Source organism: Alosa sapidissima, chromosome 22 (genome assembly GCF_018492685.1).
Source record: "Alosa sapidissima isolate fAloSap1 chromosome 22, fAloSap1.pri, whole genome shotgun sequence".
Classification (NCBI taxonomy): Eukaryota; Metazoa; Chordata; class Actinopteri; order Clupeiformes; family Clupeidae; genus Alosa; species Alosa sapidissima.
Window position 1 is genome coordinate 25119090 of NC_055978.1, and position 13079 is coordinate 25132168.

At 44.0% G+C, this 13079-nt stretch overlaps 1 protein-coding gene across 6 annotated transcripts in view; it reads right to left on the reverse strand.

Annotated features, from left to right (window-relative positions):
- The window catches only part of slc38a4 (solute carrier family 38 member 4), a 28591-nt gene extending 16414 nt beyond the window's left edge, over positions 1-12177 (reverse strand). Inside the window, exons 1-4 of one of the 6 annotated variants that reach the window (XM_042079646.1) lie at positions 11965-12177; positions 2003-2236; positions 1759-1852; positions 1000-1115 (exon numbers count right to left, since the gene is read on the reverse strand). In XM_042079646.1, the coding sequence (XP_041935580.1) occupies positions 1000-1115; positions 1759-1852; positions 2003-2112 (320 nt within the window). In that variant the 5' untranslated portion in view covers positions 2113-2236; positions 11965-12177. Of the gene's footprint in view, positions 1-999; positions 1116-1758; positions 1853-2002; positions 2237-3942; positions 4370-4475; positions 4602-5599; positions 6835-9096; positions 9394-11964 lie in introns of those variants that run through there. The other 5 variants (XM_042079652.1, XM_042079649.1, XM_042079647.1 and 2 more) reach the window with 5 other exon arrangements.
- Between the last annotated feature and the right edge of the window lie 902 nt (positions 12178-13079).

Consider the following 13079-nt stretch of genomic DNA (forward strand, 5'->3'; position numbering starts at 1 on the left):
ACTTTCGGGACACACAACACCGGGCGGCAGGTCTGCCTTGAATAGCCCAGACTCGGCCAGCTGACACCAGGAGGAAGTGTAAAGTGAGGAGAGAGAGCACACCGCTGATCTTCCTCCAAGGGTTCAGATGCTGGTGGGGTCTGTGTGTCTGTGTGGGAAGGGAGGGGCGCTAAATGAGGGGGGGAAGTTTTGGAGGAGGAGAGCGCAGTGGTCCAACCGGTTTGCAGGTGAGCTAACAGGGCTATTTTGTTTTTGGCATATGAATGACTGTGTCTCTTGTGAATGTGCGAGGTTGTGGAAAGAATGCGGGAGGTCACGGAGAGGGAGGTCCCTTCTGGACTGAACAGAGCTGGAGACCAGCTGGACGCCCCATCAGCTGCTCACCTCAATCCGACGGGTGTGTGTGTGTGTGTGTGTGTGTGTGTGAGTGTATGTGTGTGTGTGTGTGTGTGCGTGTGTGTGTGAGTGTATGTGTGTGTGTGTGTGTGTGTGTGTGCGTGTGTGTGTGCGTGTGTGTGTGCGTGTGTGAGTGTATGTGTGTGTGTGTGTGTGTGCGTGTGTGAGTGTATGTGTGTGTGTGTGTGTGTGTGTGTGTGTGTGTGTGTGCGTGCGTGTGTGCGTGTGTGTGTGTGTGCGTGTGCATGTGCGAGAGAGCGGAGGGGACTACAGCATGCACGCACAGAGGGAAAGAGAGAGAGTTACGTGTGACTGATGGTCAGAGACACATACCCCCCATGGTCTGCGTGTAGGGGGGCTGAGGAAGCAGCTAAATAGGGGGTAGGGTAAGCCCCACTGGGGGTAAATTTAGCCTCAGTGTGGTACCTGAGTCCATGCCCCCCTGCATCATGCCATCCTCTGACGCCTGCTGCACAGCTCACTCAGTGGACACCTCGTGAAGACACTTAAGAAGTTCACGCCGTGTAGGAAGGCCAGGGGTGTGTGTGTGTGTGTGTGTGTGTGGTGGGAGTGTGGGCGAGCTGTGGGCGAAAGGACACTCACGAGAAAAGCATGATCCCCGTGTTGGCCATAGCGTAGGAGAGGCCCAGGATACCGCTGCCCATGATGGCATTACTGAGGTTGAACACAGACATGCCGAAGGACGCATGCCCTGGATGCTGCTCAAAGTGAAAGTGAAAGGAGGAGAGAGAGAGAGAGAGAGAGAGAGAGAGAGAGAGAGAGAGAGAGAGAGAGAGGGAGGGAGGATAAGATAATAAAAAATCAATCATAATCATGCACTCCACCTGTGTCTAGGCTAAAATACAAGCACGAGTTGAACTGGTCTAACAGCAGGATGGTCTAAGATCTAAGAGCTAAACAGTGCTAGCTACCCATCTGTAACACTGCACTGCTAAATAGTGTATTCAGCTATGATCTGGTGAAGTATGAAATGTCAGAATCTTTCATTTTATCAATGGGTCTCCATTGCTTTAGTCCCAGGGAGCCAACACACCGATACAAATGTTCACCTGTGCCATGTATCACTGTTTTTGCTTTCTCTTGACCCTGCATCAGGGTTTGAAAACAAACCCCTTTTATTTACTTACTTACTTACTTACTGAAAGCTACTTTAGTTGAATGTAGTGTGCTATCAATGATTACATAAGCACAGAGATGTACTGACACCAGTAGACCTGGCTCCACCCATCACATAATGCTGGTACACAGAGGCACTAGTGTGGTGGGGAATGCGGGCTGCGTGTGGGTGTCTATTTTGGCGTGCATCTGTCTCTGGTTCGCTGGTATTACTGGTTCACTTACATATTCTTCATGGTACTCCTCGTACTTTTTCTTCTTCATAATTCCATTTCCAAGAAACTTCTGACTCTCGCCATCGTTGTCATCGAGGAACTGACTGAAAAAGCAAACACAGCTTTGTTACATTACAGCCCCAGGGCAATTCTCTCAAAGTTTTCACTCGCAACAGAAACAAACATCTTCTATGCCGAGCTAAACATGCGTGGAAGACTGCGGAGGTGTGCTCTGGTGCATCGCTTGGACGCACCTGTTGATGGTGGCTTTCTCCGAGTCAATGGGCTCAGTGAAGCGGTCGTCCAGGCTGTTGGTGCTGTCATCGTCCTCCGTGCTGACCTTCTTGAGCTCCATGCGATCCATAGCCTGTAGCGGATGAAACGCCAGCGCGAGGGCTCACGACAACAAAGACCAAAACAGCAGCAAAAAACGAGTGGAGTGGAAAAAGTCCTTTTGCTTCTTCCCAGTCAAGTGTGGCCGCAGTGTTCTGCCAACAAAACACACAGAGAATGTTGTCAGTCAGCGAGCTCTCTGAAAACGTGGACACACAGGGAGTGTTACACCCACACACCCACACTCTCATAAGACCACACGCCATGGATACCTCCACATGCAGGTAAAACAGAGGGTGGAAAAATATGTGACCTAATTTGGTGCAAGTTACAAAACACAATACAAAACTCCAAGAACGTTTTTTGAAAGACCTACATACAGATCCATATCCAGCTCTGTCCTGAATCACCATCTTTCTCCTTTCACAACCTTGAACCTGCATGTCACAAGGCTCAAAAGGCCACATTTTGTCCGGTTGTAATAAGGCCACGTCTTTATCACGGAACAGGTCAGAACAGTGTTACAATAAGACCGCAAATCGCTTTCTCCTATCAAATTGTGAGTTTCCAAGTTTAAAGCCCTGCATCAATACAGCTGAAAACACCGAAGCTCCTGGAAAGCGGCTTCCTTCCTGTCCATGACACTGATAGCATAGTGTGTCACTTCATCATCATCTCCATTGGCACACATGCCTTCAAATTAGACTGTCTGCTCCCTGCAGACTTCTGGTGGATATACGATCACACCAACTATTCCACAGTCATTTCATTCCATTATTGTTTTTACTGTGATTGTGAAAGCTACTGGATGCCAACATATCTTTTGGGCATAATGAAGTAACTATCTATCATCTGAACAAAGAAGCTGAACACAGGAAACAAGTTTTACAATGCACACTGTCATTTCAAAACTGACAGACAAAGACAAGAAGTGAAAATGAAAGACTGGGACATGTGCATGGGAAAACAACAGCTACTGTATAGTCATATAAATTACAAAATAAACACACATTTGTTAGATGCCATACATTGATAGAGGACTAGATAGTCAAGTACACTAAAGGGGCGATTCACTATTTGTATATTTGACCCCTGGACTGTGTTATGTAAGAGTCAGATGAGCCACCAAGCAATAAGATGAATCTGCCAAATAAATCCAACACCCAATTAGCCAATGGTTCACCTCTCCTATGGACAAAGCCCTCTTTGACAGAACGGGCCAGCGAAGCCAAACCATTCTGCGGCTGAGCACCATGGGCCCAGCAAAGTTAGTGCAATTTCTCAGACTTGGCACGGTGATTCTTGGAACCAGTCTTCATTAATCTGACCCATTTAACAAAAAATCAGCAATATCACGACGATAAAAACCTTATATAACTAGCTTCTTTTAGTACAAAGGCTACGTGCCTGGGTGCTGCTGTGCTTGTCACGTCTACACATCGATTAAAAATGTATGTATACATAAGCAAACTTGCACAACCTGCTCTCCAAAGCGCAACCCTCACTATGAGTCATTCAAGCTGTTTTCCAATGACATTTAACTTGCCTGCAGGATTCGGTGTTTGGATAATTGACCGACTACAGAGTCCTATTTAGCACCCACCCTGTTTACGTGAAATCTGATTTTCCACCCGCATAAATGATATTCAACACAATATTTTCCCAGTATCGCTTGTGGCTGTTTAAGCTGTCCGCGTCACTTAAACCTTACATGTTTCCACTGTCCTACAATGGTCAAGTTGCTCCATGTTTTTGTACAAGCCAATTCTAATTCCAACATACAAACAGAACTGTTTTCAAAACACATTCAAAGATACAAAATGCCCACACAAGCAACTAACGATGAGCCACAAACACTTACACAGAACTAAAGTTGCGTGGATTCCATTACGCACAATGCTGATTTTGAGAGCTATCGGTGGGAAGAAGTCAATGTGACGGCCGAGTTTCAGTGACAGAGACTGGAAAGCAGATGATTGGCGCTGCACTGCCAGTAGAATGTGAAGCAGCTGGCTGAGTCGAGGGCTCTGCTTTACAACGTGCAAGACATCTGCACTTCAAAAGAGAAGGCAGTGCTTCAATTAGAGCACAGACTAGCATTCCACCTTCTAGCAATGTAGCGCCACCAAAACTTTCTCTCTCTTTCTCTCTCTCACTCTTTGCTTTTGAAGCTCTCTCGTCCTGGTCTCACTCACTGTCCCAGCACTGGGCATTCCGTCCGCAGACACCTCAATGAGACTTCATTCACCCAAACTTAAAAATCACAACCTCTCCCAGACAAACCCCCCCCCCCCCCCCCCCCCTCCTTAAAACTGTCACATCACTACCACCACAGACCACCCAAGGCTGTCACGCATCCAGATTGTAAACAATAGAAAAGCACTTGCTACTCACTTACTTGCTCTGAGAGCTATGATGTGGAGCTGTTGGAATGGTCCTTACTGTCAGGCGGACGGAGAGAGACTTTTGGCCACACAGGTGAGAGTGACACTTAAAAGGGCAGAGGGAGGGCTTTGCTCGACCAATCAGTGGACCTACTCTCTGGGCCCCCCACCCCACCTCCTCTCCAAGTCTCTTCCTCATCCTAACTAGACCCCCCCCCCCCCCCCCCCCCCCCCCCCCAACACACACACACACACACACATGCATACCCCTACTCGAACTCCTGCGTCATGACACCACACCAAGCACACAGACAACCCAAGTGAAAAAAGAGAATTGGGCAAGATAGCGAGGCCTGTTGCATCAACAGCTGTTTGTTCTCTATTGCTGGGCCAGGCTCAAGCCTGTCCGCCCGAAATGCCCACTCATGAAACCAGACAAAACACAACTCCAATTGGACCCTTATGCAGTACGTGCACAGAGACTCAGCCAAGCTCTCTACAGCAGCTATGGGTCCCGGGGGGAGGCAGGGACACTAGGCTCCAATCAGCTCCTGAGAATTGTGAGCGTGTGTGTGTGTGTGTGTGTGTGTGCGTGAGTGTGTGTTTGTGTGTGCGTGCAACTTCTAAAAGCAAGGTCATCATCCTTGTGATGCACTCTCTTCATAGAGGCAGTACACTTCTTTGTTACCAATCAGAGAGAAAAGAGCATCAAGTGATCTAAGGCTGCCTATCTAAAACATACCCGTTTGGAATTCTTTAAAATATCAACATGGAATTCCTGTAATGTTTATACAATTTCACTGACACAGTGTCACTACATTTTGCGTAAGAAAAAATGTACCTTTGCAAGGATGATGCAACATTTCAACACCCTCTTGACTTATTTCTCTCTTTATGCCTCTGGCATGAAACTCTTTTAAACATCTGAGCCACAAAAAGCTGGACTATATCTATTGCAACTACTGCTGCAACGGATACACTTTTTACAGATCACCAAAAGTTATGAATAATGATTATTATTATCATGAACATTATCATGAACAAAGATTATTCTTAATTCTTGGATTAGTTTAATCTTAGCATGTTCTGGGAATGCACTGAGAAAAAGACATATACGGCATATCAGAAGATTACCTTACAGCCTAAGCAGGATATGAATAAGAGGACTTGCAGGGTAATCCAATGATGTCCAGGTAGCCCTAAGTTGGAGCAAAAGTCCTCGCGCGGCTGTAGGGACACTCCTTATATGTCAGTCACACCTTTTCAGTTCATAGAGTTCACACCATGTGAGCCAATCATGAGCTATTGTCCAAGTGGGCCAGGTGCAAGCGGCACGCAGCTCTATGCTGTGACTGATCCCAGGTCAGTATGCACACATACACAAAACATCAAGCATCACCAGCTCTTCAGAAGACAAAGCTGAACACTGGGCTGTGCAGACACGCGTCACACATTAAACAGACCGCGGTGTTGACGTCACTGTGAAACGCTGGGACAGTGAGGGTAATAAGCTTCACTATCAAGCTACCACCCCATGAGGAAGGAGCCGGGAAGGCAAGGCAAGCGTAATGGGAGAATCTTGGGGCACTCTCTGGTAGCCTGGCTGAGAATAAGATGAACACAAGGTCCACTTCAAAAATTATGACACCATACACTTCCTTGACACTACACTACCTTACATTCAGCATTCTAGCAGACTAGTCCCAACAGGATGTAACTGGCTCTTCTGTTTGCCAGCTCTATGATCCTGGATTGCGCCAGTGACGCACACAGATCAATGCAAACACTACCAAAGAAGAGCACACATGGGGCCTCAAACACGGCAGCTCACCAGGGGCCGCAGAGGGTATGATCACCTGCCTTATCTCTTGGCTCTCTGTTTATTTACACACAATCAAGGACACATCTGATGTTTATGTGGGGACGGCCTCAAATGACGTAACTGAGGCTTCCTAAAATTGTCTCCACTTCCTAATGGGCTATTAACCATACCATTTTAAATTGACCTTCTCAAATGCTGCCAGGCCTTGTAGAGTTATCTGGGATCAAGTCAGAGATATTAATGCCGCTTATCACGACCTCTTAGTCAGGCAGGTCTTTAGACCTTTAAACATTCTTTTCTCAACTAACCTCGATACAGAATTCTTAATTTGCATTTCACAGCAAATATAAACATTGAGACTTGCATTTCTTCAAACTGAATTCTCATAACTCTATTGAACACATTGAAAAGAGCTTCTACATGGGGAAAAATGTTCTGGTTCTGACAAAAGAAACACTAAACTGGAAGACTCCTGGAGTTCCTCTTGGAACATTAACTTGGTTGTGTTCAGAGGTAAAATCACACACACACACACACACACACACACACACACACACACACACACAGGCATAGTCATTATAAGGATCTGTAATCTTCTGATGTCCTTCAGGTTCTTCCTCACTGCAGTGGCACATTCCTCACATCCGCCCGAGTTCTTCCCGAGCGCCCATGTCTGTGTGCTCGCTGTGTGTGCGAAATACAGGTCAGGCTTGGCCCGATTTTTCCCTTTGCACTTTGGGTTTACACAGGAGGACACGACCAGAGAAATTCTAGCTCCGTAGAGAGGAAACAGACAAAAAAAAAGACAAAAAAAAAAAACAGAAATGCAACTCAGAAAGGTGAGTGTAGGTATTGTAGCAAAGTCTACTTAAATTTAACAAAATACTAAATGTATTAAGAAAGTCAAGGTCATAGGCTTAGAAAAAAGGCCCAGCGTATACTTTGAATTCATGACTGGATGGTGATCTTTGGCTGCTGTGTACTCTTTCATTTCATACTACAGCAAGGGTCGCCGCTGAATGCACGAAAGCACACCTGAAGCCCTGAACAAGAATGTGCTACACATTAAAGGAGAATTCCGGTGTGATATTGACCTAAATTGTGTTGAAACATGATACCGAGTGTGAACGTATGTCTCATAGCCCATCTCGGCTTGTCCCCTGCACTCCAAAATCTGGCGCTAGTTAGCCGATGCTACCAACAGCTTTTTCAATGGTGGTGCTTCGGCATCGGGCTAGCCATGCAAATGATGTTTGCAGCCATCTTGAATTTAGTCACGATAAGTTGAGCGACGAGTAAGAATGAACAGGTTCAACAAGGGATAGGATTCCAAAAATAATTCAGTGGAAATGCATGGATTCCAGTTGCTGCTACTGGAAGAAACTGGAATCCATGCATTTCCACTGAATTATTTTTGGAATCTGATCCCTTATCATACCTGTTCATTCTTACTCGTCGCTCGACTTATCGTGACTAAATTCAAGATGGCTGCAAACGCTAAACTTCGTGAAGATACTGTCTGTATAAATCGTCTTGTAAGTAAACTACCAGTGCTTTTTCAAAGTTCTCAATGTCTCGTTTTAAATGTCAGGGCCCTCGGAAGCCTACTCATTGACCTTCTGAAATGCTGCAGAATGCGGTCAATTTTACCTAGTGTGGAGATACATTGAGCCTCGTAAATGGTGTAAAACAGTGATTTATTTGCATGGCTAGCCCGATGCCGAAGCACCACCATTGAAAAAGCTGTTGGTAGCATCGGCTAACTAGCACCAGATTTTGGAGTGCAGGGGACAAGCCGAGATGGGCTATGAGACATACGTTCACACTCGGTATCATGTTTCAACACACTTTAGGTCAATATCACACCGGAATTCTCCAGTGTCAGCAAACATTCAACTGCAATATTTTGATGGCCTGGCCTCATCTAACATGTAGGTGATTGTGGAAGGATGCGAGCATTCTCACAGGTCGAGGCATGTGAGCTGGCAGTGAAGTGAACACCCCATGAAAATATTTCTCCACCAACTGGACCCGAGTTCTGGCGAGTCTTTCTTCCCTCTGAACCGCTGAGAGTAGCCAGACAGCTATTTGGGTCTTTGAAAAAAACATTGTCATGCAGGCTGAAGAGTGTTGTTTAAAAAGAGCTCCTTTTGAAGCGCACTGATGTATGAAGAAAGCTTTAGCTCCTGAAGCCTTTACGCAATAAGAACAGCAGAGTGTGATTAATCGCTAGTAGTGTGATTACTCTAAGTCTAAAGAAGATTAAATTATGGTTACGGTATGAACAGTACAACATGCAGATTACACGATACAGGTTGAATGCCACTATTGCCCCTTGTCCTGAACACCAAGCTTCAGGGTGATTCCAAGCCACTCTGTAAATAAACTATATCAGTCTGGCAGGACAAATGACATAACATTGGCAGGGACACATTGAACCATCCTAAATGGCACTGAGGTCAGCTGGCAACTGGTAAATGTGGCGAATGCCCACATTCATCTTGATATATTATAATACCCAACCATGCATAAAAAACAAAACAAAACATACATTTGGCACTATGACGTGCAGATTGATAAATATTTCTGCATTAGATGATTCTGTTTTTTTTGTAAACCACTGATCATTTCAAATGACAGACTGCATATGAAAGGCAGAGCTGTGATATGATCAGTGAAACTGAAACAGAGATACTGTTTCACACTGCGAACACAGGTGAAATATTGTGCACCCCCAATGACAGGTACCATACCTGTATCCACAGACGTTACAGGAAAGAGCACACAAAAGAATGTGATATGATCCTACCTCACAAAGCCACATGCAGATGACAAGTTTCCACACAACTACAGCAGCCAGGTTACCGTGCAACAGATCTTGATTTAACTCTACTGACTCCTGTCACTACATCAGGGACATACTGACTGATCAACTCCAGAGGAGCAAGCCCTTGGCTGGTGCTTCACACACACTCCCATATGCGCAGCGAACGCCATGTCAGCAGTGTGACCCACATCCTCACTGCCGCTCCACCACTGCCTGCCCATGGGGTCTCTTATGGTTGACAGGAAGAGATGAGCTCACAGACCCTGGTGGCCTTCTGGCAGCAAGGCTCCACAGACCGACCTATAAATACCTGGCACACCTGGACAGGGCTGCAAGGACACGGTCCCAGAGGCACGCAGCTCACACATTTGGATCGTTATGGAAACATGAGTGATAGAATGTAACCTCTCAATGGTCAAAAAGGTATAACTCTCTTATTAAGCTCAGAGGTGGAATAAGTCTACTTTTTGATGTTTGAAAAGGAAAGAGAGAGAGAGAGAGAGACTTATCTATATCCATATCTATTTGATGTGACATTTGTGTTGCTTGCTTTGCTGCATGTGTTGAAAACAGCCTATTGCATGACTTCCTCTGGTCACTGGCAAAGTTCACTAAAATGAAGTGGCAGTAGAATGCGTGAGAGATTATCACACTTCACAGAACTGTTTGTAAAACTGCGATAGGCTACCTGTTTTAGTGTATGGTACTGTGAGTCTGTTTCCTTGCCATGAGGGGATTTTTTGTATGTAAATGTGTGCGTGTGTGTGTATGCACATGCGCATGCACACATTCACACATATGTGTGGGGGTAGAGGTACTAATAGTGGAATGGTTCAGATAATATTTCTTGTCACTATATATCACTATATTGATTATGTGGGCGGGCTCAAATTCAAATGAGATTAAACAGCCTACTTTAGCTGCTACCCAAAACAATGAAAGCTGCTCTGTCACAGCAGCCTAGAGGGAGGAGCATTGCAGAGTCTGATGCAACCTTGGTGTGATTATCTCTTCAGTGGTTCTCTTTAAAAACACACATATGACAAAGACCTGTGTAAAAAGACATATGACAAAAAGACCTGTGTAAAATAACATGAAAAATAAATAAGATATAAATTAAGATTTTTGTCTTTCTGCTTTAATGTTTTGGTTTTGGTGAAGAGCCATTGTTGTGGTAGACCACTTACTTTTGAAGCAGACTATAACAAAGTTGTCCATCAAATGTTCTGCCAAATCCAGTTTACCATCATAAAAACAAGCAGGAAAGCCTAGCCCACATTTCTACAGACACTTCAACAACACTACACAAGAGCATGCCTCAACCATGTTGATGCGATCTACGCAACCCGCAAGCGCACTTACAACGCAAGTTTCGTATTAATCAGTTCTGAAATCTTTGTCCACAAGCCAAACAACTTCAAAACCAACTAAGAAAAGCATATTTTACTGGCTAAGTGTAAGGTGTATCAGGAGGGCAGCTATGTTATAGCTAGCACGTGTAGGCGGGCGCGTAACCAGAGATGATTCCCTATTGTAGTCTAAACACAGCACAATTGTGTTCAGCATATTGGCAATGCTGAAAGAAGCCTAGTCTACTCGATGTGAACCAAATGGCAACCATATAGAAATAAAACATACATTTATCCGATAAGTTACAGGAAATGTATACATTCAAACACCTCTCTTAAAAAGTGTTAATAACAGTAGGCCTATGGTTCAGACCAGTCTGCTCCACGTTGAACAACTTCAACAATCTTCGACCTGCAACATAGGTTACATTATTTTTGCCAGGGCCTTAAACTAGGCTATTCTTTTGTTACACTGATACTTCCCCCTCAGCCTTCCTACTAGAGCTACGTAGTTTTAATAGCCTAGTAATAGCCAGTGTGCAACACCATGTCAAAAGCTGGTATTGAGTTATAAACCTAAGTGCTCATATTCACAATTTTCTAATAAGAAAACCAAATAATCCATGCTGTTTTCCTGGAGAGAGTGACTTTTCAGTGTAGGCCTGTGTTCACATTCACTAATTTTCATCTTTGTTTATACTGACTGGATTATGTAATCACCGACGTTTCTTAAACACGTGAAAAACGTCTGGGATAACCACCCCTTTAACTTCAGGAGCCACATCTGCATGGCACTTGTAACGCAGAATTTATTCTAACCTTTAAAATGTAGGCTAATGTTTTTCTTTCGGTTCTTTCAGTCAGGAAATGTAAGCAATTTCCTAGATGAATATGGGGGAGGGGGCAAACACTTGAGTTATTTATGCCATGCGCTGCAGTTGCCTAACACGACAGAGAATAGCCTAAATATAACCTCTTTTCACTTATTTACTTCAGAACAAACAAGTCATACTGTGCGTATACTGAAACCACGCTGTTCCAAAATACAAATATTTAGTGCATCTACTAGGCTACCAGTCAGTGCAGGTTATAATCCGTTTTCAATTCTTACCGCCAAAGCTTTTCAGCCTCTATGGCTACACCCCATGGCCAGTTCAGAAAACCTCGCCTTGCCTAGTATGGACAGCTAAAGATGCTTACACGGTTGGCTACTTGTAACAAATAGTGGCAAAATGTAGACCTTACAAGTAGCTGACTTTACAATGTAACAAGCCATTACAATAGTAAAAATAGTTTCTGCACAATTAACCTGTTTACGTTAGTCTATGATATGGCAACAATATATGCATAGTATGAGAATGCATTATGATAACCAGTTCCTCATTAAGAAGTCACAACAATGAAGCATGTTGGCAAATCTTATCAAAAAGCGTGTCGTGAAAGATGCACAATATGAAATAACAACTGTTGCACTACAATATAAGTTTGCATAGCAACCCACCTTGAATGAAGGCTATCAATTGAGTGAAGACTTCAGAGCGCTACCAATCGTAAACTAAGCCAACGCAGGCTGTGTTGAGAAAGCATACGGACCAGCCCATTTAACAAGGAAGAGACTGGAAATTTCCACCATGTGATGGCAACCTTCCTCAAGCATCATATTTCACACTGAAGGAGTGAGTGTGGGGTCTTGGCGGGCCTCTGCGTGCAGTGGGTAGTGAGTTGTCATGCTATTGGCTATAGCTTATCAATGATCGTGAAATATAAGTAAAGCTAAATTGTCGACAAACACCTAGTTAAGTTAGTATACATATAGATTTTTTGTTTTGTGTACCCCAATTGTGACTGAGGTTTCTACAAGAACCATGGCTCAACAAGAAAATACATTTTAATTTAATTCTAAATTAGTGGATCAGATCAGACTTCATAACTGACAAACAGTTTGGTAAGTTAGGCCTACACCCTCTCATAAGTGGTTGTGGGGTCAATTGTTTGCTCAGAAAACTTTTTTGTTCTCTTGTTAGTTGTTAGACTGTTTATGTCTAAGTGAGTGAGGGTTTCTCTGTCTTTATGAGGCCCTGGTAACAGGGATTTTAGAGGCCCTAATTTAACTAATGGGCAAAGTGCATAAGAGCTTTGAGCTGACTTATCATGTTTTGTTTGAGATCTTGTGAAAGGTGTTCAGTTAGGAAAGTTTTCTCATTTGACTGTCATAAATTAAAGGAACTGTATGTAAGATTGTGGCCAAAACTGGTACTACAATCACTTTCGGCCAGACTACTGTTGTCAGTGATATAAGTATTTAAAATGAACATGATTTCTTAATGTCTGGTGACATATCAGGGCCATTTTATGATTAATTGAAATACATTTCTTACATACGGTTCCTTTAAGGCCATAGAGACTCAATGGATATTATAATGGATGTTTTTTGCTCCAATGAATGGAGGTGAAGAGGATCTATTACAACTTTTGGAAATTTATGAATTATTTGTGTAGAGATGCATGCTGATGTACACAGCTCACACCCCCTTTTCAGTTCAATTGGTAGGGTCGTCCGTCAGCTATGATGGCACAATTTGAGACTCCTCTACAATGCTTTGTGTCTGTAAAGAG